This window comes from Felis catus, chromosome B2 (genome assembly GCF_018350175.1).
Source record: "Felis catus isolate Fca126 chromosome B2, F.catus_Fca126_mat1.0, whole genome shotgun sequence".
NCBI lineage: Eukaryota > Metazoa > Chordata > Mammalia > Carnivora > Felidae > Felis > Felis catus.
Window position 1 is genome coordinate 58,993,585 of NC_058372.1, and position 25,758 is coordinate 59,019,342.

Below are 25,758 nucleotides of genomic sequence, written 5' to 3' on the forward strand. Positions count from 1 at the left end.
AGATAGTATAATTTACATTTTTTTTTAGATTGCCCTTCTGGTTTCATCTATTCACCAAATGCCTTCTTTTTTTATAACCTTTCCTCACCATTGCCTCTCATTTACCTTACTGTAACCAATTTTATTAATTATATCAAGTTCTTTCCTTCCTTTCCAATATTATCTACCAATCACTTTATAAGTGCCATATCAACATCCATTAAACACATTGCTCTGGGCTTACAATTATCTTTTCTTTTTCAGTTCTGCCAAGCTACTTCATGCCTTCTACCCAAGCACATACCTCCTTACCTCTTTCCACTCAGATCCACACTTAATTACTACATTATTACCTAGAACTGTTTAACTTAAATACCATAAACTTGGGAATTTCATTCTACAGCTAATATTATTCCAATGTTTTGGTTTTTTTTTAATTACATGAGACATTAAGAGGGAATTTGGGGAAAGATGTGAAAGTAGGTATTTCAAGGTAAAACATATGTGCTTTTAAAAAAATCTTAGGGGCACCTGGGTGCCTCAGTCGGTTAAACATCTGACTCTTGATTTTGGCTCAGGTCATGATCCCAGGGTCATGGGATTGAGCCCCACCTTGGGCTATGGGCTGAGCATGGAGCCAGCTTGGGATTCTCTCTTTCCCTCTGCTCCTCTCCCCTGCTTGCATGCTCTATCTCTCTCTAAAGTAAAAGTTAAAAAAACAAAACAAACAAAAAACCTCTTATTTAAATAAGAAAAAAATTACAGAATGCTAATGGGAATTTTGTGTCCAGAATCCAAATTTAGCCCATTCTAAAAAATCTACAAAATTTTTAGAAGTGTAGTTTGTTTTTTGGAAAGTAGCAATATATGAATTCATTTTATTTTCCTTTTTTAACAGAATTACGTTACTTAAAAAAAAATCTTACCTGTAAATGGTGGGTAACAGATACATTCATAACCTTGTTTATTCAATTTTCCTCTTTTATTAATGCAACTGCCATTATTTTCACATGGTTTATAAGAACATGGATCAAGTTCTTCGCAATATTTTCCAGAAAATGGAGGCTGACAATGGCAGCTGTATGTCTTGCTCCAAACCTCAGTAAGACATTTACCATGCCCAGAACAAAATTCTGAACTCAGAGATTCCTGGCAGAACTGTTCTTTCACTGTCACATTTAGCCGTAGCCCCAGGTGACAAAACGATGGACCACTTGCTGTTACTGTGATAAAATAATGTGTTCCAGCACTCAGCCACTGAGAATTAACAGTGTGCATTCCTTTTAGTTTGCAACCAAAAAGTAACTGATCTTCAGTTGTGGTGTTTTGCAGACAGTCAATGAATGATGCTTCAGAAACATTCATCAAATTTATTTCTGGAGATTCAAGAGATGGTTCAGAAGAAATTATAAGGATGTCTCCCAATTGAATTTGCAAAGGGCAAATCTGGGGAACAACTTGATTGCCTGAAGTGTTCATTTTAGTATTTACATCCCCAAACCAGCAATCTCCATAGAAGTCCATGCAGATGTTTTCTGTTAGTGTCCAATTCACCATATATGATAATGGTTGTGTATGCCATTCTTCCACAAATTGCCATTTACATGTTGTTTTTCCATTTATAAATGTGCTATGAAGAACCACCAGGCCCAGAAGCATAATTGATTTGTTAATCATTTGGGGAAATTGTATTTTACAGTCTCTCATGAAAAGTGTCATAAAGAATTGCTGCAAAATGGGCTTTTAGTGTTGCTGAAAATTTGCAAGCAGAGATTTTGTTCAAGGATTCCCAGGAACTGTCTTTTTTTCTATTCCCAAATGCAAGTGGATTTTGATCAAGAAACAGTAGAGTTCAACTGATTTAAATATCCCTTGAAACATAAAAACATACATTGTTAGTGAAGTTACTTAATTATATAGACAATTCTAAGCTGGTTCCTGCAAAGACTATGCTGCCACCACCTATGCACCTTCTTTGTGAAACAAGGCCAGAAAAAATGTGGTGCAAATAGACTGCACCTGATCCTGTCCTATAGAATTACCTGCTTCTGAAAAGTTTCGTATTGTTATATAATTATACCAGCAATTTACTGCAATCTTTTGTATGCTCTTTTCACCAAGCTTCAACAAAACTAAAATACAACAATAAGCAAGTTCCTTTATAGATGGTTTTAATTTTCTTCAGATATAAGTATTGCTCTCTGATTAGGTTTAGAAAATGCTTTAAAAAACGCCATCCATAAAGCAAGAAAAAGTGATTTAAATATAATGTTCATATAGTATTTTCATATAAATATAAGCCATAATGCACAAACCATGATCTTCTAATCCAGGAGGTGAGAACTACCAGATATACAAGAGGTTCTACAAAATTCCATCATGTAAATAAATAAACTCAGAATGAGACTTCACCCAACTTCTGCAGAATTGTGGGAATATAGTAGGCCAAGAGGGAAAAGGAAGTATAAAATGGAATAATAAAAGGATGGTAAGTACAGGTATTATGTAATGACTTCTCTTTCATCACTCACCACTGGTATGAAAGGGGAGACCATGGGATTAACCCTGTGGGTAAGGCATCATTACTCCCAGAGGCAAAAAAAAAAAAAAAAAATTACCACCACCCACAAAAGAATAGCAATCTTTGAGATTTAATATATTGACCCAATTAAAAAAATAGTAACTGCAACTCATTGAGGGTTTTCTTTGTGTAAATCACTCTAGTATTTAATTAATTAAAAAAAACTGTAAAGATCACAACAAAAGTTAAATTCTGAAAAGGTGTAATGGAAAAACATGCTCTTTTGATGTCAGTGATGTTATTTTTCCAGTCTACATTTTAAGGCCACATGGGTTTTAATTCCTTTAACTCTTATATTTAATTCCTTTCACTCTTATTTAATACATTCTTAGATAAGAATGTATTAAATATATTCATTTAATGAAATTAACATAGTTGTATTAAATTAACATAGTAGTACTGAAGATTGAGTTAGATTATATAAGAATTTACAAGTCATTCAAAATCCTGTCATGTTTTACTATATCTTGACTGTCAGTTTGTTGTTAAATGACTTATGCCATTATGTGACGCAATTAATTTGTTAATTCATATCAAATATTTATATTAAGTCCAATTTCTTAATGGCCATTCTAGATCATATAGAAATTAAATTTGAGTTGTAAATTTCCTCTTTGAAAATTCAGTTGTATTATAAATCTATAAAATATAAATTCATATGTAATATATTACCATAAAATATGCATATGGAAATGTAAAATTGTAACTTTCCTAGAATTAAAAGTTATGTATGATCATGTTCATTTCAAATGTTAGTCATAACTTCTGGATATAAATTAGTAATCTTGCTAAGATTTAAAGACTACTTTGAACAAATAGATATGATCCCAATCTACATGCAAGGCAATATGCTAGGTACTGGGAATTCTTCAGTGACCAAGTGAAATGAAGTATCAATGTAAAAAACTGAGAATTTAATAAAGGAAACAGAAATATTAGGCAATCAACATGATCAATTATGAAACAAATAGTCTAGAGCATTATGAGAATATGTAGTAGGGATATTAATAGGACACAAGAATAAGCTTGAACAATAAAATGGAGTCATCTGGGGAAACTGTCAAGGGATGAGTATACTCGGAAAAAATCTCTCTCTAAAGATTTGAGAAGAGTGTGACATTGGATACTTCTGAATAGGAGAAGTTGAACTTCTAAAGTGTAGAGAAAAAATAAATCATGATAAAATATAAGCCCCTGATTTAGAGAGAGATCACATCAAGATGGGGCATGCATCCTCAGTAAAAGGCTCAAATTTTATCTGAGGGGAATGGAGAGCCTGTTGAAGATTTTATGTGGGAGATTAGTAAGAGGAAACTTTATTTTAATGATGTCAGGGTGAGGAATGGCTTGGTGGACACAATTGGGAGAGTTAAGACATTTGTGGAGGGGTCAGCAGCACTAATCTAGTGAAATGACTATGATGGTTTGATTGATACAGAGGCAGTAGAAATATAACAACACTGGTAGAGTCTAGAAATATTTAAATGGTAGAATTATAAAATCTTGAAGGCTGTTGACCTAACTAAGGAGAAAGAATTCAGGAGGACCAGGTATAGAAACAAGATGGCAAGGGGAAGGGATATGTCACAATCACTTAAGCATATACCAAATTTGAAGTGGAGTGATTTTCTTATCAAAGTATCCAGATTTTTGGTATACACAGACAAAAGCACAAGAGAAAGCTAGGATGATGTTCAAAATCTGATTACGTTAATCATATGTTTATATTTATATTTATATTTCAATATGTATGTGAAGTTGTTGGAATGTTGTTTTAAAGTGAAAAAGACTTGATCTTGTTTAAATCATGAGAAGTATACAAAGGGAGATAATAAGGCCATATAGAAGAAAATATGTGGCAATAAATACAGTGCAGAGTAGAAGAAAAGGAAGAAGTTTATTATAGATTATTAAGACTGTGACTTTGGTGGCAGAAAGTTGAGGAATTTATTTTGTGGGATCTTCTATTTTCTTTATCAACTAGGAGACAATCAAGGAAATGGTGAGTTTCAAAGAAAGAGGGGAATGGACATGACCTGAAGTAAACAGGAAAATGTGAGAGAATGTTTATTAGGAAAAACACAGAAGGATCACTAGGCAACACTGAAATACTTTTGTAGCTGTTAAGTCACAAATTTATAGTAGTATACACCTGTACAGGTGCATTATTTTCCCAGTAGCATAGTCAAAAAAAGATACAATAAAAATTAAGTAGTAAATGGGTTTAAACAAACACAGTCACCAATTTATTTCCATGTTGAAATGCTAAGAAACAAATTTCATTTGCGTTGAAGCAGAATTAGGTCTATGTGACATTTTTAGACTAGCTGCAGATGTGAGCTCGCATTACTGCATGGCTAATCCTGTGCTTCTCAGAATTCTCTGGGTCCCTAATTATTGTGCATTTATATTTTGTAAGAGAAAATGACTTGATAGTTGCATTTCAGTCTCCAGAAAATTTAAATAAATAAAAATAGAAGCAAAAAAAGAAAGAAAGAAAAGAAAAATCTCTACGAGGTCAATTTGCTTCTATATATTCTAAATACAAAATGCTTTGGATTTTATTAGGAAAGTGATTAATATAAATATCAAATGTGGATACGTTTGAATCAGAAGCTATAATTTGGACTCAAAAGGTAATGGTCTATGCCTTAGTTTTTCACTTATGAAGACACTGTTAAAATTCTGTCCAAAGTAGCAGGTCAAAGGACATTCTGAGCATGCACACATGCATGCACACACACACACACACACACACACACACACACAATTTCACGTGTTTAAGAGTTGAAATGAGGAATCATGATCATCTCACATGACATCTTTTACATTCTTGATCCAAGAACCCTAGAAATCCAGGAATTATGATGGAGCCATTCATAGCATTGCACACAATTACAACCATAATATCATTAGGCAGTGATGCTACCAGGATAATATTTCACAGGAAAAACTAGTGAGTAATTTCAAATAATGTAAGCTGTATTATTTTTATATTAGCTTTGTAGTTCAGTTACTCTGAAAATAAAGCCCAACTTATATTCAATATTTAATAAAAGATAGGAATATTTCTTCAATTTGCATTTAGAAATCATCTTAAATGACCTCCTTTAAAAAATACGGAAATAGATTCAAACAAACCCATTTTATATAAACAAAGGATAATTTGAATAAAATGTGTCTATTTCAGTGTTTGGATTATAACAGACATCCAATAAAAGATAGCCATTAAGGATTAGAAAAAATACATATAACTCATTTGGATTGTGCTCAATACATAATATCATGAACTGTGTTAGCTTTTAATGAGCTTGTAGTTGATTCCACAGAAGAGTGAGCTTTTTCATTTTTACCCCATCATGAAGTATGGCCTCCACAATAAAGTTTTTATTTTTATAAATTAATAAAAAATGTATGAGATAAAATGAACAGATCTAAAAATTCTAATGTATTGGACCTGACCTCTAGATAGCCACACAGCACATTTTGGACACCAAAGATTAGACTGAAATTGTGGAGGAGGGTAAAATATGTATTTTAGAAATGTAAATATAGGGGAGCATGCATGGCTCAATTGCTCAAAGATCTGATTCTTGACTTTAGCTCAGGTCCTGATCTCAAGGTATGTTAAGTTCAAACCCTGTATTGGGCTCTGCACTGACAATGCAGAGCCTGCTTGGGATTCTCTCCTTCTCTCTCTGTCCCTCCCCTGTTTGCACATGCTCTCTCTCTCAAAATAAATGAATAAACTTGAAAAAACAAAAAGAAATGTCAATATAGCTATCAGCATGATGGAAGATGAAAATTCTAGCAGGGAATCCAGAAAAGGGGAAAATGGTAAATTTGAAAATTAAAACTGAGGGAGAAGCAATGGAGAAGAGATAGCCAATTTAGGAAGAAGAATATTCAGAATGAAGTTACCAACCGGACATGAGATTAAGCAAAGGGACTTAGGTGAAAAATGACAGATCCTGAAGAACAGTAATGTTCAAGGTGACCGAAAGTATTTAAGTAACTGCATTTTATTAAGGAAAACAAAGGAGGGAAAGGATTCCAGAATTTTTGGAGTTAGTACTTCTATAAATTAGGAAGTGAGCTAACTAAATTTGATGATTACAATGCAGTTTAATTGATGTGAATGGAGATTCAAGTGAGATTGGTTTACAGGAGTTAAGACACAGAAAAATCCGATGGAGAGAACTCCTTGGGGAAAAAAAAAAGTCTATGAAAAAAGGAGAGTGAATAAAGAAGTCAACAGAGGGGAGTTAATACCTCATCTTATTTATTTTTACTTTTTATTTATTTTTATTTATTTTTGAGAGAGAGAGAGAGAGTACGTGAGTGGAGAAGGGGCTGGGGGTGGGGAGGGAGAGAGTGAATGACAGAGAGGATCTCAAGCAGGCTCCACACCCAGCGCAGAGCCAACATGGGGCTCAATCCCACGACCCTGGGATCACGACCTGACCTGAAATCAAGAGGTAGTCACCCACCCAACTGAGCCATCCAGGAGCCCCTAAAAGTTTATTTAAGACATCATTTCCTAAGAAAAACTTTGTTTGACCTCAAAAACTCTATGTTGGATACCGCTCCACATGTGTCCTCACATTGTGATATGTCTTCAAGTGCCTTTTTAACAGGAAATAGTGTCAGGACTGTATTTTCAGTTGTATTCCTGAAAATTACTTCTATTCTTCGTGTTTATATTATTCTAAACTAAGGAAAGTCAAGAATAGAGCAAACATCAGGAGTGTATTTGGGTCAGTGATGTTAGAAGGTTGAATTGGCCGCAAGACAGTGTATCTCAAGGATGAGTTTAGGAATGAAGAACATCAAAGGATTAGGCTTGGGGATGGAATAAGGTCAGGACTTTTTCCCTGCTTTTTCTCATTTAGTTATAAATGTATAATTTTATGATACTATATTATCATGCTGTAATGGCCAGTAATTAAATTTAGTCTGTCATTACTTTAAAACTATTTTCCTTTTCATTCCACATGCTCAATGAATAGGCCTCAGCATTTAAAAAAAAAATTAACCTTTATTTTTTGACACAAAGAATGAACAGGAGAGGGTCAGAAAGAGCAGCAGACACAGAATCCTGAAACAGGCTCCGAGCTGTGGGCACGGAGCCCGACGTGGGGCTCGAACTCATGGACCACGAGATCTCAACCTGAGCCGGAGTCAGACACTCAACCGACTGAGCCACCCAGGCACCCCAGGCCTCAGCATTTTTAAGTGGTTTTTATTAAATATTACTTATGAGAAATAGAGTTTGTCTTCTGTGAATTAAAATGGTTTTCCATAAGCAACCTAGACTAAAAAATATTTTGCAATAACATCACTGTATCTGTGTGTGTCCATGTGTGTGGCCTTCAATACAACCTATGTAATTAAAACCTAATCGTATCACTATTTTTATCCCATTTGTAGACGGTTAAAACAAAATTTTAAATGACTACATCAAGGTTTATTATTTATCTCATTCAAATTCATATCTCCTACCTCTTGGTTGAGATCATATTTTTTTTTCCTAGAATGCTTTATAATTCAAAGCAGAAAAAATACATTTAAAGGAGCCATCTAAATTATACTTGCCATAATCTATTTAGTGTATAATATCAGGATCTAAAGTGGTAATGGGTATAGAAAAAAAAATCAATGTGTTGTAATTCAAGTGAAGAATTAATGATGTTTGGTAACTATACAATATAAAAGAGTTATTTTAAAGACAATCACTTTAATTATTATTATACATTTTGTATTAATTTTGCTATATCTTGCAGTTAACTTTTATCAAACCTTTTATTTCATGAGATTCTTGAAAGGTATAGATAATTGTTGACACTTCAGAATACACTCTAATGAATCAGAAGTTATTTAGTAATACTCTAAAATATTCTCAGCACATTACCATTATCTAGAAGTTGAAAATATTAATGCTAAGCAGAAAATGATGATGTAATGGCATCATACCTTCCCCAATGTAATCATTTGCTTTTAGGAAACAAATAGTTTTATAAAATCAAAATTTGGATAAATTATGCCTTATTTTAGACTTCCTCTCTCACCTTTAATTCAGAATATGATTTTCTAGATTCTCAATCTCTTTTTTTCAAATTAAGTGAAACTTTCTTTCCATTGTCTATACACTTTAGCTTCCGTAAGAATTTTTTAAAGAATTTTTTTTGTTCTTGTTAAAATAGTTATCTTTTATTGAAATTTACATAACTAAAATTTACAAAAACCCAGAGGCTGTATGTGGCTCCATTGCCAAAAATGTTTTGAGAGCTTAAACTACTTTTCCCCTTTCAGGAACCAACCCTTGCTTTCTAAAATTATTCCTTGAAAATGTTAAATGTCATAGAAGTGGTAAGACTTTCCTATACATCTTTTAGTATCTGCTAGAGTTATAATCACCCTTTACTGAGTCTTGGATAAATGATTATTGTATCTTCTGATATCTGCTGGAGGCCCACAATCTTTGAGGATCTAAATGTCAAGTCAAGCAAGGAAATAGTGGCTATAGTGGAGATATCAATGACCTGGACAGGGCCCTTCCTTTAGTCATTTCAGATCTAGACTAACAAACGTAAAATCAAGAAAATCTTGCTTGTAATATCCCCACCTTGTATATTAAAATAAGACCTGTAAGTTATAGTTTTGAAAGACAAAGCAGAACTACAGAATTTAGGATGTTTATTCTCACACTAAGAAAAAAGTGATTCTATTTACAACGTAATTTGCTTGACATAAAAATCATAGAGACAAATTCAAGATAGCTCATGGTTCTAAGTGGTTCAAGAAATTAAAGGAAAGGTAAACTCCAATCAAGAAAGGGGAAATAAAAGGGGCGCCTGGGTGACTCAGACGGTTAATTGTCCGACTTCAGCTCAGGTCATGATCTCACACTCGGTTAGTTCGAGCTCCGCATCAGACTCTGTGCTGACAGCTCAGAGCCTGGAGCCTGCTTCAGATTCTGTCTCTCCCCCTCTCTCTGCCTCTCCCCTGCTCATGCTCTGTCTGTCTCAAAGATAAATAAAAAAACATTAAAAAATTAAAAAAAAGAAAGGGGAAATAATGACAATAATTAAAAAATTAAAAAAAAAAAGAAAGGGGAAATAATGACAACAAAGCTTCTGGGAGAAAAAAGAAACCCTGAAGTAAAAGATATTGTGAAAAAAAAATGAATTAAAACACACACAGCAAAGATAAAATGATACAGAGAGCAAACTATTACGTGACCCTAACATATATAAGACAAAGTACTCTCTATTACAAGTGACAGAAAATGCAGAATAAATTATTCCTTGGGCATTTTCAAATGTATTAATCCTTATTAAAATTTTACTTTATTATTACTAAAGTTAAAAAAAAAAAGAATTAATTTCCTGGGGCCTGGGTGGCTCAGTCAGTTAAGCATCTGACTTCAGCTCAAGTCATGATCTCACAGTTCACGAGTTCGAGAAAGCCCCGAGTCAGGCTCTGTGCTGACAGCTCAGAGCCTGGAGCCTGCTTCAGATTCTGTGTCCCCCCCCTCTCTCTGTGCCCCTCCCCCAGTCATACTATGTTTCTGTTTCTCTCTCTCTGTCTCAAAAATAAATAAACATTAAAAAATTTTAAGGGGCACCTGGGTGGCGCAGTCGGTTAAGCGTCCGACTTCAGCCAGGTCACGATCTCGCGGTCCGTGAGTTCGAGCCCCGCGTCGGGCTCTGGGCTGATGGCTCAGAGCCTGGAGCCTGTTTCTGATTCTGTGTCTCCCTCTCTCTCTGCCCCTCCCCCGTTCATGCTCTGTCTCTCTCTGTCCCAAAAATAAATAAACGTTGAAAAAAAATTTTTAATAAAAAAGAAAAAGGAAAAGAATGATTTAGGGGCACCTGGACGGCTCAGTAGGTTAAGCATCTGACTATAGCTATTTTAAATTCTCTGCATAATTATGTCTGTGTCATCAGAGGTTGGTTCTGATGCTTGCTTTGTCTCTTCAGACTGTGTTCTTTCTTGCCTTTTGGCAGGCCTTGCAATTTTGTTGAAACCCAAACAGACTTACAGGAAAGTAAGAATTAAGGTAAATGGGCCTTCTGTGTGATGATCTATGTAAATCTGTCTAGGATTTGGGCTTTTAGTGTTTTCTGGAACTATAGGTACCAACAGCTTCAAATTCATTTAGTGTCTGTTTTTGTCTCCCCTCTGGACTTTGGACTTTCCTAAGTACTCCTCACAGAGAACATCTGATTCTTGCAGCTCTTTCATATGTAATCTATAATTATTATATTGAAGTCCTGTTGGCTTGATATTAGTGTTTAAGGAGAGCAAGCATTCTATAATCTTCCAGTTAAATCTCAGTATTTTAGTGGATCTGTTACTCTCATCTGTAGCCTTGACAAATGATTTGCCTTATACAATTTGACCCTCTTAGGTGAGAAAGGAAGACTAGAGGGGTCTGGAAAGTGAGTTATGTCTTTTCCCATAGCTCTGAAACAAGATTTTGGTAAAACTTTCCCCCTAAAAACTAGGCTTTGGTCATAAAGAATGCCCGGTTTGTTTCAAAAGTATTCCTCTTCTCCTTTTACCTGGGCCCCAAGAGGATCATTCTCAGATATTTACTGGAAAAAATTTGTAAATATATTGAAGGTAAAACCCATGAAACTGTGGGGGCCCAGCTAGATTATAGCTTCTAGGAGCTTCTTCTTCTTATACTAGTCCACACTCAGCCTTTAGCAATTCATTAAAATTGCCATTTAACGTTCCTATCAGTGTATGCCTCCAGTGGCTTGGGCTCTAAGTAAGAGGGTTCTGCTGTGACTCTCTGTCATCACACATCTCTCTTGATTTTCCACTGCAACCTCAGTTTTCTGATGGGCCCAAGAAAATTCTTTGATTTTCATTTTGCTCAGCTTAATCTTGATATAAGAACAGGGGTGATAATTTCCAAGTTTTTTATATATCAGAGCTATAACCCAGAGTCTGCATGGAATTTTGCTGACTTTTTTTTACTGGACTTTCAGATATGCTAGTGATTGTCTACCATCCAAGAAAAGGGCGTTGTCTACCTCCACCACAGGTAGCTCTACTTCATAGTATTCCATCATATGGATATAGTGCAATTTGTTTATCCATTCAGCTGTTGATGAGCATTGTTGTTTCCAGGTACTATAACAAATAAAGCTGCTAAAAACATTCAAGAACGAGTCTTTGTGTGGTACCCATTTTTGTTGATCATACATGAATATCTAGGAAAGAAATGGATGAGTCATATGGTTACTACATGCTTATTTTTTTTAATAACCTGTCAAATGTTTTCCAAACTTCTTTTACCATCACACATTTCCATTGGCAATTTTTGAGGTTCCAGTTACTCCAAATCATCGCCAAAATTTGGTATGGGAAGTCTTTTAGTAGTTCTAGCAGATATCTCATGGTGGTTTAATGTAATTACTAATGATATTGAGCATCTTTTCAATGCCCATTTGCCATCTGCATATGTTCTTTAAAGTATCTGTTCAAAGTTTTTACATAGTCTTAATTGGGCTGTTTGTTTTCTTATAATTGAATTTTGAGAATGGTTTACACTTTTGAGATACAAATCCTCTGCCAGATTTGTGATGTGCAAATATTTTCTCTCAGTCTGTGGCCTAAATTTTCATTCTCTTGAGGCTATCTTTTACAAAGCAGATCTTAATTTGATGTTTACCAATTTATCAATTTTTATCAAAGGTCTTGAACTAAATATAAAACCCCTATCAATATGGTGAAATACAAGGAGCAGTCTTTTTGTTTTTATTTGTTTGTTTGTTGCTTGTTTGTTTTCCCCCTGTAGACTTCCATCTTCAATCTGCAATCTGGACTCATTACTTTCCAGATGGAAGTCCAACTGTCTTCCTGGAACCTCCTACCCATATCATCCTGCCTATTCCTTTTGCCTCACATCTCTGTTGGATCCTTCTTTCCTGGACCACACATACTAGTTCTCTACATGAGCCCTCATTTTGGTGAAGAACATTTTTCAATAGACCTCTCACAAGGGTGAATGGAAGACACATTTTTAAAACCTCATATATTATTGGAGTCACACTTAAAAATATCTAAGTGGCATATGCTCTATTAGATTCACATTGTTTTCTTTCTTTCTTTCTCTCTCTCTCTCTCTCTCTCTCTCTCTCTCTCTCTCTCTCTCTCTCTCTCTCTTTTTCTTTTTGACTGAATATAGAATGCTAGATTGAGGATCATTTTCCTTAAGGAAAGGCATTACTTCATTTCCTTCTTTGTTTAATTAAAAGTACAATACAATTATTATTTCTGATCCTTTGTATATGACATTTACCTTGGTTTTTCTCTCACAAACCTTTAAAACCTTTCCCTCTAATGTCCTAAAGTTTTCATGATTAAGACTTGAAGTGTGTCATGTGTCATTCATTTAGATGAACCAACATAAGGTGATAAGGTGTGTGTGTGTGTGTGTGTGTGTGTGTGTGTGTGTGTGTGTTATTGTGGTTGTTAATTTAGAAACTTATGTCCTTTTTATTGTAAAATAGTTTTCCTCAAGGCATTTATTTTACTTAGTGGTTTCTTTATTCTACTGAGAAGTATGGTGCAAACAATATTGGTGATACCCAGGATTTTCTCCATTTGCTACTTGTTCTTTCTAAGGCTGAACCCCAAAACATTCTTTGTATTTAAAATACTTTAGGGGTGCCTGGGTGGCTCAGTCGGTTTAGTGGCTGACTTTGGCTCAGGTCATGATCTCACAGTCCGTTAGTTCAAGCCCTGAATCGGGCTCTGTTCCGACAGCTCAGAGACTGGAGCCTGTTTCAGATTCTGTGTCTCCCTCTCTCTGACCCTCCCCTGTTCATGCTCTGTCTCTCTCTGTCTCAAAAATAAATAAACGTTAAAAAATTATAATAAAAAATAAAATAAAATACTTTAAAAATAATATTTTTATTTGTAAGACACTTTATTAGAAATTCCTCAAGGATATGTTTTTAACATCTTACCTACAAAAATTACAATTGCATTCTAGCAGTCATGCATGGAAATTGACAACAAGACTATGCTTCTTTTGTTTTTATTTTTTAGTGTTTGCAATAAAAATACATTACACATGACTTGACTTAAAAGGACTGTATGAAAATAACACACCTGCTTATTTTCCTACTAATGGTATATGATATATTTATCTTCTAGAGAGATGTTTTCCTCTAACTACTATGTAAATAAATCTATTTTAAACTGGAGAAACTATTAATTTTAATTATTAACTTCTTTGTGTGTGTGTGTGTGTGTGTGTGTGTGTGTGTGTGTGTGAGAGAGAGAGAGAGAGAGAGAGAGAGAGAGAGCTGCAGTTGTGCTATACAATCAGAATACATTAAAAGACAAAAGCTAACTAGCGTTCCTTACAAGTGTTCCTGGTGAGACGGAAAAATCAGAAAATCTTTAAGTACAGAAAATCAGACTTAAATTTTCACCAGTCTATGACCTAGAATTAACATCCTAGTCTTTTCCATGTACTTTATCACACAATCTCCTAGGCAAACTTCTTATAGTTTGCTATGTACTGTGGAAACTATATGCCCTAAACTAGATTAGCCAAATTGTTTTTAATTGTTATTTCAGTCTTCCCAGGAAAGTATTATTTTTTCCAATCTAAAAGTGAGTGAATTTGATGTCAGAAAGATCAAATAACTCATCCAAGATCATATAGTTTGTACATGATAAACTGAGGATTCAAAACCACTCTCATACACTGGTTACCAGCATTTCTGTGAAATGCCTCCCTAACATCCCCTGGCACCTTCAGAGATTAATTACTACCTACAGTTATCCATTATGCCTTACAGATACTTTCACAGATACAAATATGAGATAATTGTATTACAAAATAATATTAGTTACAGATATCTTCTTTCAATATTCTAAAAGTCTCTTGAAAGATATATACATATAACATGTTCCCTAACATATATTAAGGCTGAAACATATTTACAGGATGATGACTGCAGGAAGACAAGGAAGAAAAAAAAATAAAAAAGAAAAGAAGAAAGGAAGGAAGAAAGGGAGGGGAAAAAAAGAAAGGTGAATTAAAGAAAGAAGACAGTTCAAGGCATAAGGATACTGGGGTCATTAAGTGAGGCAGTATATATTAAACCCCAAGGACAATTTTGGCACATACTATTTTTTGTTTAAATTTTTAAGGTGACAGATTGACTCCATACCCTGGTACAAATATGAGGAAATCTTCTATTAATAGGCCTACATATTCTACATGTGAAAGGATGTATTCCTCATGTAAATATATCAACTTCTAAGCAATTAGGCCTATGGTTAGACAAAGGTCACTGTAATCTTCACAGATTTTAAAACACTTTTAAGCATGGTGGGTTTAAGGTCCTTAGGAATGTGACCTTAACAATGAAAGAGAAATTATGGCATGTCAGCAATTCTCAGAAGTCTCATTTAGGGTTAGGACTGATTTAAAAAACATAGACTGAAAACATGAATGGTAATTTGTTTCCAGAGAAAATAAAAAAAAAATGGAAAATAGAAATTGCATGATAGAGTAAAACAATTTCTTCAAGATGTCAGAATAAGTTAACATTTTATTGAGGGCTTAATATCTATCAGGCTCTATGCTAAATGTTTTATATGTCTTATTCTTTTTTTTTAATGTTTATTTATTTATTTTGAGAGAGAGAGAGAGAGAGAGAGAGAGAGAGAGAGAGAGAGAGAGAGAGAGAGGAAGGGGCAGAGAGAGGGGTAGAGAGACAAAGAATCCAAAGCAGGCTCCAGGATCCGAGCTGTCAGCACAGAGCCTGACCAGGGGCTCAATCCCACAAACCCTGAGATCATGGCCTGAGCCAAAATCAATACTTGGTTGCTTAACCAAGCCACCCAGGTGCCCCTATGTTTTATTATTTTAATCTTCTACCTTTGAATTAGCACAAGTATTTAATCTCCATTTTATATATGAGGGCATGAAAATGTACAAAGAGCCATCTGTTACAAACTTCACTTTCAGTATACATTCTATGAAAATTCTCCCCATTAAAAATATTTTTTCTTCATATAGTGTAAAAAAACAAGAGTTTATGAGTTAACAATGGAACAAAATTCTGGTCCAGACACTGCCACTTAGTAGTTAGAGCATCCACTTACTAGAGAATTCATTTTCTTACTGGGGGGGGGGGGGGGGAGTTTAGATGTAACAATCTTTCACACACCTTTCAACTTTAACACTGTATGCTGTTACGCTTTCTTTAAAATAATAATACATACTGTTTATAATGGTTAATTTTATTTGTCCGCTTCACTGGGCCATGGGATACCCAGATTTCTGGTTAAACATTATTTCTGGGTTTGATGTGAGGGCGTTTCTGGAAGAGATTAGCATTTGAAATGGTACACTGAGGAAAGCAGATAACACTTCTCAGTGAAGGTGGGAGTTACCCAATCTCCTGGAGTCCTGAATAGAACAAAAAGCAGACTAAGTTTGAATTCTCTCTCTACATAACTGCATAAGCTGGAACCTTGGTGTTCTGCTCTTGGACTGATAAATACACCATATACTTGCCTGGTTGTCGGGCCTTCAGGCTGAAACTAAATGATACCACTAGCTTTTCTGGGTCTCCAGTTTGTAGACAGCAAATCATAAGACTCCAGAGCCCATATAATTAGGTGATCCAATTCCTCATGGTAAATTTCTTCATATATTTTTATAAATAGGTAGATAAATAAAGCAATAAATAAGTGGATAAATAGATGGTAGAAAGATAAATAGATAATAGATATGTATCTCCATCACCTATTGGTTTTATATCTCTGGAGAACCTTAATAAACTATTAGTCATGATAATATCTGGCTTCTGTGGAAAACAGCTCCATATTTAGTGTTCTCTATATCTATTACATGAATTGATTTCTTCATTAACTTGGGAATTATTCTAAACCTCAGTTTGCTTAACGATAACATGGCACGAATGCAATTCTTGCTCTTGGAACATGCAAATTGGTTTACGAGCCAAAGGAAAACTATGTGTGGAAGTGCTATATATGTAACATATTCTATTATTTTCTTTTCCATTTTAAAATATGAATGATTTTGTAACTTGCATTTTTAATGGCTTGTTTCCATTCCATGGGACACGGTTAATAATAACAACAGTAACAGTCAATAACAAAAATATTTCTAAATCTTTTTTTCCCACAAAAAAACCTTTAATCCTGTTTTTGTTTTTGTTTTTGTTTTAGGCACTAAAAGGCACCCAGGGGCACCTGTGTGGCTCAGTCCGTTAAGCGTCTGACTTCAGCTCAGGTCATGATCTCATGGCTCATGAGTTCAAGGCCTGCATTGAGCTCTGTGCTGACAGCTCTGAGCCAGGAGCCTGGAGCCTTCTTTGGAGGAGTCTGTCTCCCTCTCTCTCTGCCCCTCGCCTGCTCCTTCTCTTTCTCTCTCTCTGTCCCCCACCCTCTCTCTCTCTTTCTCTCAAAAATAAATAAAACATTAAAAAAATTTAAAGCACTAAGATCAGTATTTCTTACTTTACACTTAAAGATCTTTACCAATGAGTTAATTTGAATTTACATCTATACTACTAAAGTTACATTTGAAACAATATGTAGGTTACACATATAAACAGGTAAAGAAACTATAAATGATGTTGCTACTTTCTCATCACTATAGCCATGCAGGCCATTTTAGGATTTCTATGAGTTTATTCAGGTTAACAAGTTAAAGTGAAAGGGTTTATATTTGGAAGTTAACAATTAAAATATAGTAGAATGAAGTTAAAGTTTAGTTCTCTCAACCAAATAAAGATAATTACATCATAAAGCCCAATGGCCTTTTACCATCATTGCTGTAAATTATAGAAGTTGATGATGAAACGGGAATAATATATATATATATATATATATATATATATATATATATATATAATTTAATTATTTATATATATGTATCTAAGAATATATAGATACATATATGATATATGTATCTAAGAATACATATATGTGTGTGTGTGTGTGTGTGTGTGTATATATATACATATATACATACATACATGCTGAAATATATAAATTTGAGACAAGGTGGTTAAAATTCAACTAAAAACATGGGGCGCCTGGGTGGCTCATTCGGTTGAACGTCCGACTTCAGCTTAGGTCATGATCTCATGGTTCATGGGTTCAAGCCCCACGTCGGGCTCTGTGCTGACAGCTCAGAGCCTAGAGCCTGCTTTGGATTCTGTGACTCCCTCTCTCTCTGCCTCCCACCCCCACTCACACTCTGTCTCTCTCTCCTTCAAGAAAAAATAAACATTAAAACAAATGTTTAAAATTCAACTAAAAATATATTGTATGTTAAAAGTTTCCAGATGATGTTTATTGTATTCAAACATCTTCCTACTTAGATATGTAGCAGAGGAAAAAAACAAAAAAACAACAAAGAGTTAATAATAAAAGTTAACAACTATTAGCTATTAATAGACAATCTTTCTTTAAAGTGCTTAATATATATAAATTATCTAAGCCTCACATCATCTCCAAAATAAATAAATATTTTCCCATTTGATAGATGAAGAAACTGAGTCCCAGAAAAATAATATCCCCTGTGCATCACAGCTAGTATTATTATAGGGAAATATAGGATAAAATAGGCAGAGAGTGAAAGGTTAGGACCTGAGGTCGCTGAGTAGGGAAAACACATACTTTGGAATAATGGTGGGAACATGTCACCAGGAGCAAACTTCCTGGGGCGTTAAGATTCCTCTTAAGAATGTAACAGACGGGGCACCTGGGTGGCTCAGTCGGTTAAGCGTCCAACTTCGGCTCAGGTCATGATCTCACGGTCCGTGGGTTCGAGCCCCACATCAGGCTCTGTGCTGACAGCTCAGAGCCCGGAGCCTGTTTCAGATTCTGTGTCTCCCTCTCTCTGTGACCCTCCCCCGTTCACGCTCTGTCTCTCTGTCTCAAAAATAAATAAACGTTCAAAAAAATTAAAAAAAAAAAGAATGTAACAGACACCACCTACTCCCCCTCAGGTTCCCCTCAGAAATTTGACAATCAAAAGGCCTAACTAAAATAAGTAAGCCATAATACTTATATTATACGAGGGACAGTAAGACCATAGTCTGACTCCTCACACACTGGAATCAAGCCAATCAGGAATGGACAACCCAGCACCTAGAGTTATTCAGCCAATAATGGTAGGACCTGAGAAGGAACAGTGGGGAAGGGTAGGGAAGGCACTGACCAAAACCTTATAAAACGAAGTCCCTTGCCTATAGTCTGCAGGCATTTACTTTAGAATGCCTCCTCTCTTCAAAGAGAGCTTCCATATTATTCTTACTTTCCAATCTTATACTCTAATAAACTTTTGTCTGCTGCTCCTTTTATTGTGTCCACCTCTTCATTCCTTAAAGTGGCGAGCCAACAAACCCTGGGTATTGAGGTTAGGGCAACAGTATTTGTCAGTTTGAATCTAATTCCAAGCATTCTTCTTGGAGTGCCTGTGTCTTAAGTCACTTAATCACTTAAGTCACTGGACTAACTTGAAAAATATATATATTTCAAAAAAATTAAGAAACATGGAAAACATGCAGAATTAAACATACATTATGAAAACTATGTTTTTTTGCCTCCAATTTGCCATCTTTAACTCTTCCCTAAAAGGACAGAACATTTCTGTGTGTGTTTCATTACTATATAGCAAGTTGGCAAACAACTGGTAAACATTCAACAATATCTTTGTTGAAACATCAGTGTACCATGCATTTTAAGTAAGGAAATAGATGGTTCAACATCTATTTGCTCCCAGGCACCTGGGTTGTTCAATCAGTTAAGTGCCAAACTCTTGATTTTAGCTCAAGTCCCGATCTCCCAGTTCCTGGGTTAGAGCCCCATATCACGCTCTGGGCTGACTTCACAGAGCTTGCTTGGGATTCTGTCTCCCTCTCTCTCTGTCCCTCCCTGCTCGTACTTTCTCTCTCTCTCAAAATAAAATGAACATTAAACAAAAAAGTATTTGCTCCGAGGCACCCGGGTGGCTCAGATGACTACGCATCCAACTGCTCAGGTCATGATCTCACTGTTCATGAGTCTGAGCCCCACATTGGGCTCTGTGCTGACAGCTCAGGGTCTGGGGCCTGCTTCAGATTTTGTGTGTCTCTCTCTCTCTCTGCCCCTCCCCTGTTCATGCTGTCACTCTCTCTCTCTCTCTCAAAAATAAACAAACATTTAAAAAAATTTAAAGAAAATCTATTGCTCCAAATTTAGTGAATATACTATCTAATGGGGAATGTAGGGTTTACTTTGATACTTCTCTTTTTATTTAGGTCATGAAAAAAGTTGTGAAAACATCTTAATCTTCGTATGTAAACCCCATGACGTCAAGGTTTTCGTGTGTGTGTGTGTGTGTGTGTGTGTGTGTGTGTGTGTGTTTGGGTTTTTTTTTAATGTTTCGTTTTAGAGGAGAGAGTGCACATGTGAGTGGGGGAGGGACAAAAAGGGAGACAGAGGATCTGAAGCAGGCTCTGTGGGACATGAGGTTCGAACACAAAATCCCTGATCAGACCTGAACTGAAGTCAGATGCTTAACAGACTAAGCCACCCAGGCACCCCTTGTTTTTGCTTTTAGATCAAGGGTTTGTCTGGTTGTTGTTGTTGTTGTTGTTGTTGTTGTTGTTGTTGTTGTTCAATGCTATATATACAAAGCCCACTTCAGGGAAAAAAAATGTGGAAGACTTTGGAATGAGGGAAAATTATTATTTTATGTCCTGTCCAGAACTTTGGAGATATCTCCCTCTTATATTGTTTTTGAGCTATTTTACAACTCTGTAAACTATAGAATACTGATAGGGATGCAAATAATTCTTCTCTGTTGAAATGTAATTTGTGATCCATGGAAACACAACTGATTATCACATTGTAGAATATTTATCAGTGTTGCATCTATTAATAAGTTAATTTCATATCCTTAATGTCATGTGTATGTATTTGTGCCTTAAATTCTCCTTTGAGTTAGTTCTAAAATCTTATTAGTTTTCACATTAATTGGTGAGTTAAATAATATCTTTAATGGGTATTCATTTTATATTTGAGTTATAATTTTACCTTTAAAAATATTCTTTAATACCTAAAGCAGTGCATGGAAAATAGTAGATATTTGTCAGTGGATAGCTTAATAAATGCATGAATGAGGGAATGAATAAAATATGTTTTCTTAAACAACAGTTACTCTCCAGTCCTTACTAGCCTGAATTCCTAGTTATACTTGGCCAGGTGACTCAAAACACTTGCAAAAACTGTAATAACTCTATAATAAATCAACACTTTTGGATAATCAACAACATTTGGATTTGTACTCTTTTAGGGTTAATTTAAGAATATTACTGTGCAGGGACAGGTGGGTGGCTCAGTCAGTTAAGCATCCAACTTTGGCTCAGGTCATGCACTTGCAATTGATGTATTTGAGCCCTGCACTGGGCTCTGTGCCGACAGCTCAGAGCTTGAAGCCTGCTTTGGATTCTGGGTCTCCCTCGCTCTCTCTCTGTCCCTCTCCCTCTCGTGCTCTCTCAGCCTCTCTCAAAAATAAATAAACATTAAAACAACTTAAAAAAAACAATATTATTGTGCATATTGGATTAACTTTTCAAATGTATACAATATCTTAAATGTATTTGCTTTTTCTCTAATTTTGTAATAATGGGGTAAGAACACTTAGCGTAAATTTACAGTACATTATATTTACTACAGGTAAAATGTAGAGCAGAGCTCTAGAGCTTATTCCCCTTGTTTAATAGAAACTTTATGTCTTTTGATTAGCAATTCCACATTTTCTCCTCCCCCCACCTCAACTATTGACAACCACTACTCCAGTCTTTGAATCTACAAATCTGACTTTTTAGATACCTCAGATAAGTAAAACCATGCAGTATTTGTCTGTCTGTGACTGGCTTACTTCACTTGGCATAATGTCCAAAGATTCACCCTTATTGTTGTTTACTGAAGAATTTCCTTTTTTTAAAAGAGTAATATTTTTTTATTCATTCATCTGTTGATATAGATCCAAGTTGTCTCCACATCTTGGCTATTGTGAATAGTGCTGTAATGAGCATGGGAGTGCAGATATCTTCTCAAGATCCTGATTTCAATTCTGATGACTAAGGATCCAGAAATGGATTGCTAGCCCATATTATAGTTCTATTTTTAATTTTTTAAGGAGCCTCCATACTCTTCATAGCAGCTCCAATATTTTGCATTCCTACCAATTATGTGTCAGGGTTCCAATTTCTCCACATCCTCACCAACACATGCCTTTTTCTTTTTTTTATATATAATATCCATCCTAATATGTGTGAAGGTATATCTCATTGTGGTTTTGACTTAAATTTCCATAACAATTAGGGACATTGAGCATTTTTCAATATACCTGTTGGTCACATATATGCCTACTTTGGAGAAATGTCTATTTATAGCCATTTTTAAAAATCATATTATTGTGGGGTTTTTTAGTGTTGTTTTTTTTTCCTATTGATTATGTGAGATCCTTATACAGTTTACAGATAAAGCCCTTATCAGATATATGGTTTGCAAATAGTTTCTCTCATTCTATACTGAAAACATTTTGTGGGGGTTGTTCTAAGTTTTAAAATGTATATAAGTATATATGTCTCAAAACACATACAAGCATATATATTTTAAGATTTCTATCCATTTTTGCATCCAAGTATATGCTAATTTTTATTATCCAATTTGCATATTCCATATAAATAATCCAATCTTCTCTGTAAGACTACTGAATATGTATTTCATTTAATTTTATCTTTCCTTGTATTCTCACATATTTTTAACAACTTTTGTGCAGGTGTGCTATAAAACCTAATGAATTCTGAAATTTTTGATAATTGAACTTTTTACGATTCTATCACTAACTCTGTTTTTAACCTTCCATTTGATCCTCTTCTAGCTATTAAAAATTTAGTATAACATTAAAGTATAATGTTTCTGAAAACAACAAAACATGAAAATCAAAGTTAAATCTAGGATATCACATTTTAACATTCGAAATCATTTCAATATTTAGTTTGATTGCTGATTATGTCTTAGGAATTATGTGTACAACTAAATGTAAATGGAACCCTCAAATAAAACAGCAGGAAAAAAATAACACTGTTGGTGTCATGAGATACATCAAATTCCAAGAATAGGCCTGTCACAGAAGATTTTTTTAAAAAATACAGTTTAGATATTGCTAGGTGACAGGTGGGTTGCAATTATATAAATAAGTTGGGGATAGTCTGTTTTAAGAGTAAGTTCTCAATTATGGAAAGTTTGCTAAAAAAGGGTAAGCGATTATTTCTCAAGGAAGTTATAAAAGAAATTACCACACTGAGTGTTAACTTCAACTTGGTGACTTCTAAGGGTTTTCTGAATCTAGCATGATACAGACATTATGACCTATTATCTTTCTCTATAATTCACCCAGTTCTCTGGTGACTGAGCTTTTGGTTTTCTGAACCCTAGTAGGAAACTTTGTGTACCTATGATGAGGGAATTGTCATCTCCTTGTCTAGTGGATGGAAATGACCTCTGAAATTAACAACTTCGTTTATTTTGTATTTCCTTTTACATATGCCAATAACAGCCATATCAAATGTATAACGTTGTTAAAAAGGTAAAGAAATTTAAAAATGTGAACATCTTTAGAAACTAAAGCATTTCATAAATATGTAATGTAGCTAGAAGACTACAAACTCTTTATGGGAAGGATCTGCCTTTTTGTAATCTATTCTTAACCCACAAACTACTTATTGTATCCTACCTATTAATGTTTGTTGGTGAGTGAATAACTAAGTCGATGCATGATGCACCAATTTTCTTGCAAAAGCTTTACTTGATCATGAATCTTACCTTGGAAAACTATATGCATTTGTCAAGGCAAATTCACTGCTGACTGAAATTTAGCTGTTTATTTATAAGTTAGGCACTAACAACTTGGCCCTTAAAATTATTACAATTTCATTTTAATTGTAGGAACACCTACAAGATTGATGAGTTTAAAAATCAAAGTGATTACACTGGTGCACCTTATTTACCAACCAAAATTCTCTTGGCTATACCTGTCTCACCAAAATTCAGCCACTTGTTTCAAATGAACTACTGTGGTGACATCCATTTTGTGCAGTTCTGCCACATGAGGATAATGTCCAGAACATCTGGCTCTTGCTCACTTCTCGTCTCAGATGAAGTTCCATGTTACAAGGTACAGAATCAGGCTTTTCAAGTGACTGCAAAATAGGTAAGGGAGTGCAACTGAGCATTCGATGGCATTAACCTTGTGTGGCTGAGAGAGAAATTTCCTCTCAATTTGCCTTCAGTGGACTATTTAAGGCAAGGTTTTGCTGTGAGGTTTGTCTTGTGGTGTCCTAGGGAAGAAAGTAATCTTGTTTCTATATTCCTTCTGAGATTTCACTTTCCAGTAAACCACTAATATGTGTGCCTTACATCAAGATTCTTTTCAAGAACCTGAATTAAAAGTTAGTACATAAATTGTCCTAGTAAGCAGACCTCAGTCTGAGATTTAGAATTAAGTTTTCCTCCTTGTCTGCAATCAATAGAGATCATATTGTTGATGAAAAGTCTGGTGGAAGTAACCCCTAGGCTATGTAGTGATATCTAATTACTTAAATTTTTGCCTGAGATAAGTGGAATGCAATGAGGTAAAATTAAAAGGAACACTTTGGGTTAATCATGTAGCTGCAGTACTTGATCAGTGTGGGGACAATGATTATTTTCAGGATTTTATAGTAGGATGGTTTCTTTGGGTGGCACAAAAGGCCCTGGAAAAAGGGGAAATAATATATATAGTGCAGCAACTTGTCAGATTAAAGCACGATCTGAAAGAATGGCTCTATGGTACTTTAAAAGAGATTCACTGCTAAAAATTGGCTCAGAATATAAGAGTGGCAAAACTGCAAAGCAGACTAAAAGTATAATCTTAGCAGATGTCGTCCAATAAAGAAATGGCCTTGACAGGAAAAATAGTGAATTACTGGTTGCTGAGATTGAAGAATCTGGGATTGACAATCCTGGGGATGCCATCTTCAAATATCTCCAATGTCTCCTAAACAGCAGAAATAATCCCTCACACTTGACCAGAAAAAAAAAAAAGTCTCCTTTTGCTTATAGATCATACATTAATCTCATCCTTTAGAATGATGTTTGTTCTCCTCAACACATGTGCCACCTCCATGCCTGATCACTTGAGACTGATAACCTGTCGGGTAACAGCTTTGCACCAGTTGCAAAGTTCAAGCCCTACTTTAAAAAGAAATAGCCTATAAACCAAGTACATTTTACCCACTACTATCTATCTACATGAATCAGAAAAAAAATATGATGGTGGATCTTAAAAATAGAAGATTGTGAAAAGGTAGAATATAAAGATAGATATTTGAGATCCATCAACCTAAGAGCATTTCCTTTAATTTAGCAAGGTCAACTGTGGCCAGTTCTAACAAGATAACACCTTGAAATCTAGAATCAATAATGATCCAAAGGAAATTAAGTGCTGATTTCTGAACTTCCTAGCATATTATTGAAGTTTCATGAAAGAGGGAATATTAGAATGTTTCTAATATGCACCTGAGACATGAGAACTGACTTGAGAACCAACCACTCTATTCTGCTCCCCAGGAGGTCCAGAAAATATACTCTACTGAGGCAATAAAGAATGCCCCACTAAGAGAGATACTTGTAACTTTGATCAGGTCAGTAGTGGCTATTTTCTTAGGCTGCATCTGTACTGAAGGTTGGAAAGGTTGCCATGGAATTTTGCTTTCTCATATAAAGAGAGATTGTGAGATTTCAGAATGTCAGAAACTGGGGGAGTCCAGTACATTTGTAGACCCAAATTATAGTTATTTCTATCATTACAAATATAAACTTGGGATAGATATACTAAGTACTTGGCAAAATATTTTATGCAAGCCTGTGAATTAGGGATTATGGACATACAGAAGGAAGGTCCAAGTAAAAACTGCTTTATCTGTCCTCCATACTATAAATCAAGATGGGAAATAAGAGTAATTGAGAAATACTATTGGTTGTTCATATAAAATCCACAAACCAGTCACTGCCTGGGCCTTGCACAACCAGCTAAATCATGGAGAGTAATGATGGTCTCCCTTAATAAACTAGGTGGTAACTCA

At 35.0% G+C, this 25,758-nt stretch overlaps 1 protein-coding gene across 3 annotated transcripts in view; it reads right to left on the bottom strand.

Moving 5' to 3' along the window:
* The window catches only part of LOC101082908 (protein eyes shut homolog), a 906,892-nt gene that overhangs the window by 644,473 nt on the left and 236,661 nt on the right, over window positions 1-25,758 (bottom strand). For all 3 annotated transcript variants that reach the window (XM_045057713.1, XM_045057712.1, XM_045057714.1), the window contains exon 4: window positions 906-1,850. In XM_045057713.1, the coding sequence (XP_044913648.1) occupies window positions 906-1,698 (793 nt within the window). In that variant the 5' untranslated portion in view covers window positions 1,699-1,850. The remainder of the gene's footprint in view (window positions 1-905; window positions 1,851-25,758) is intronic.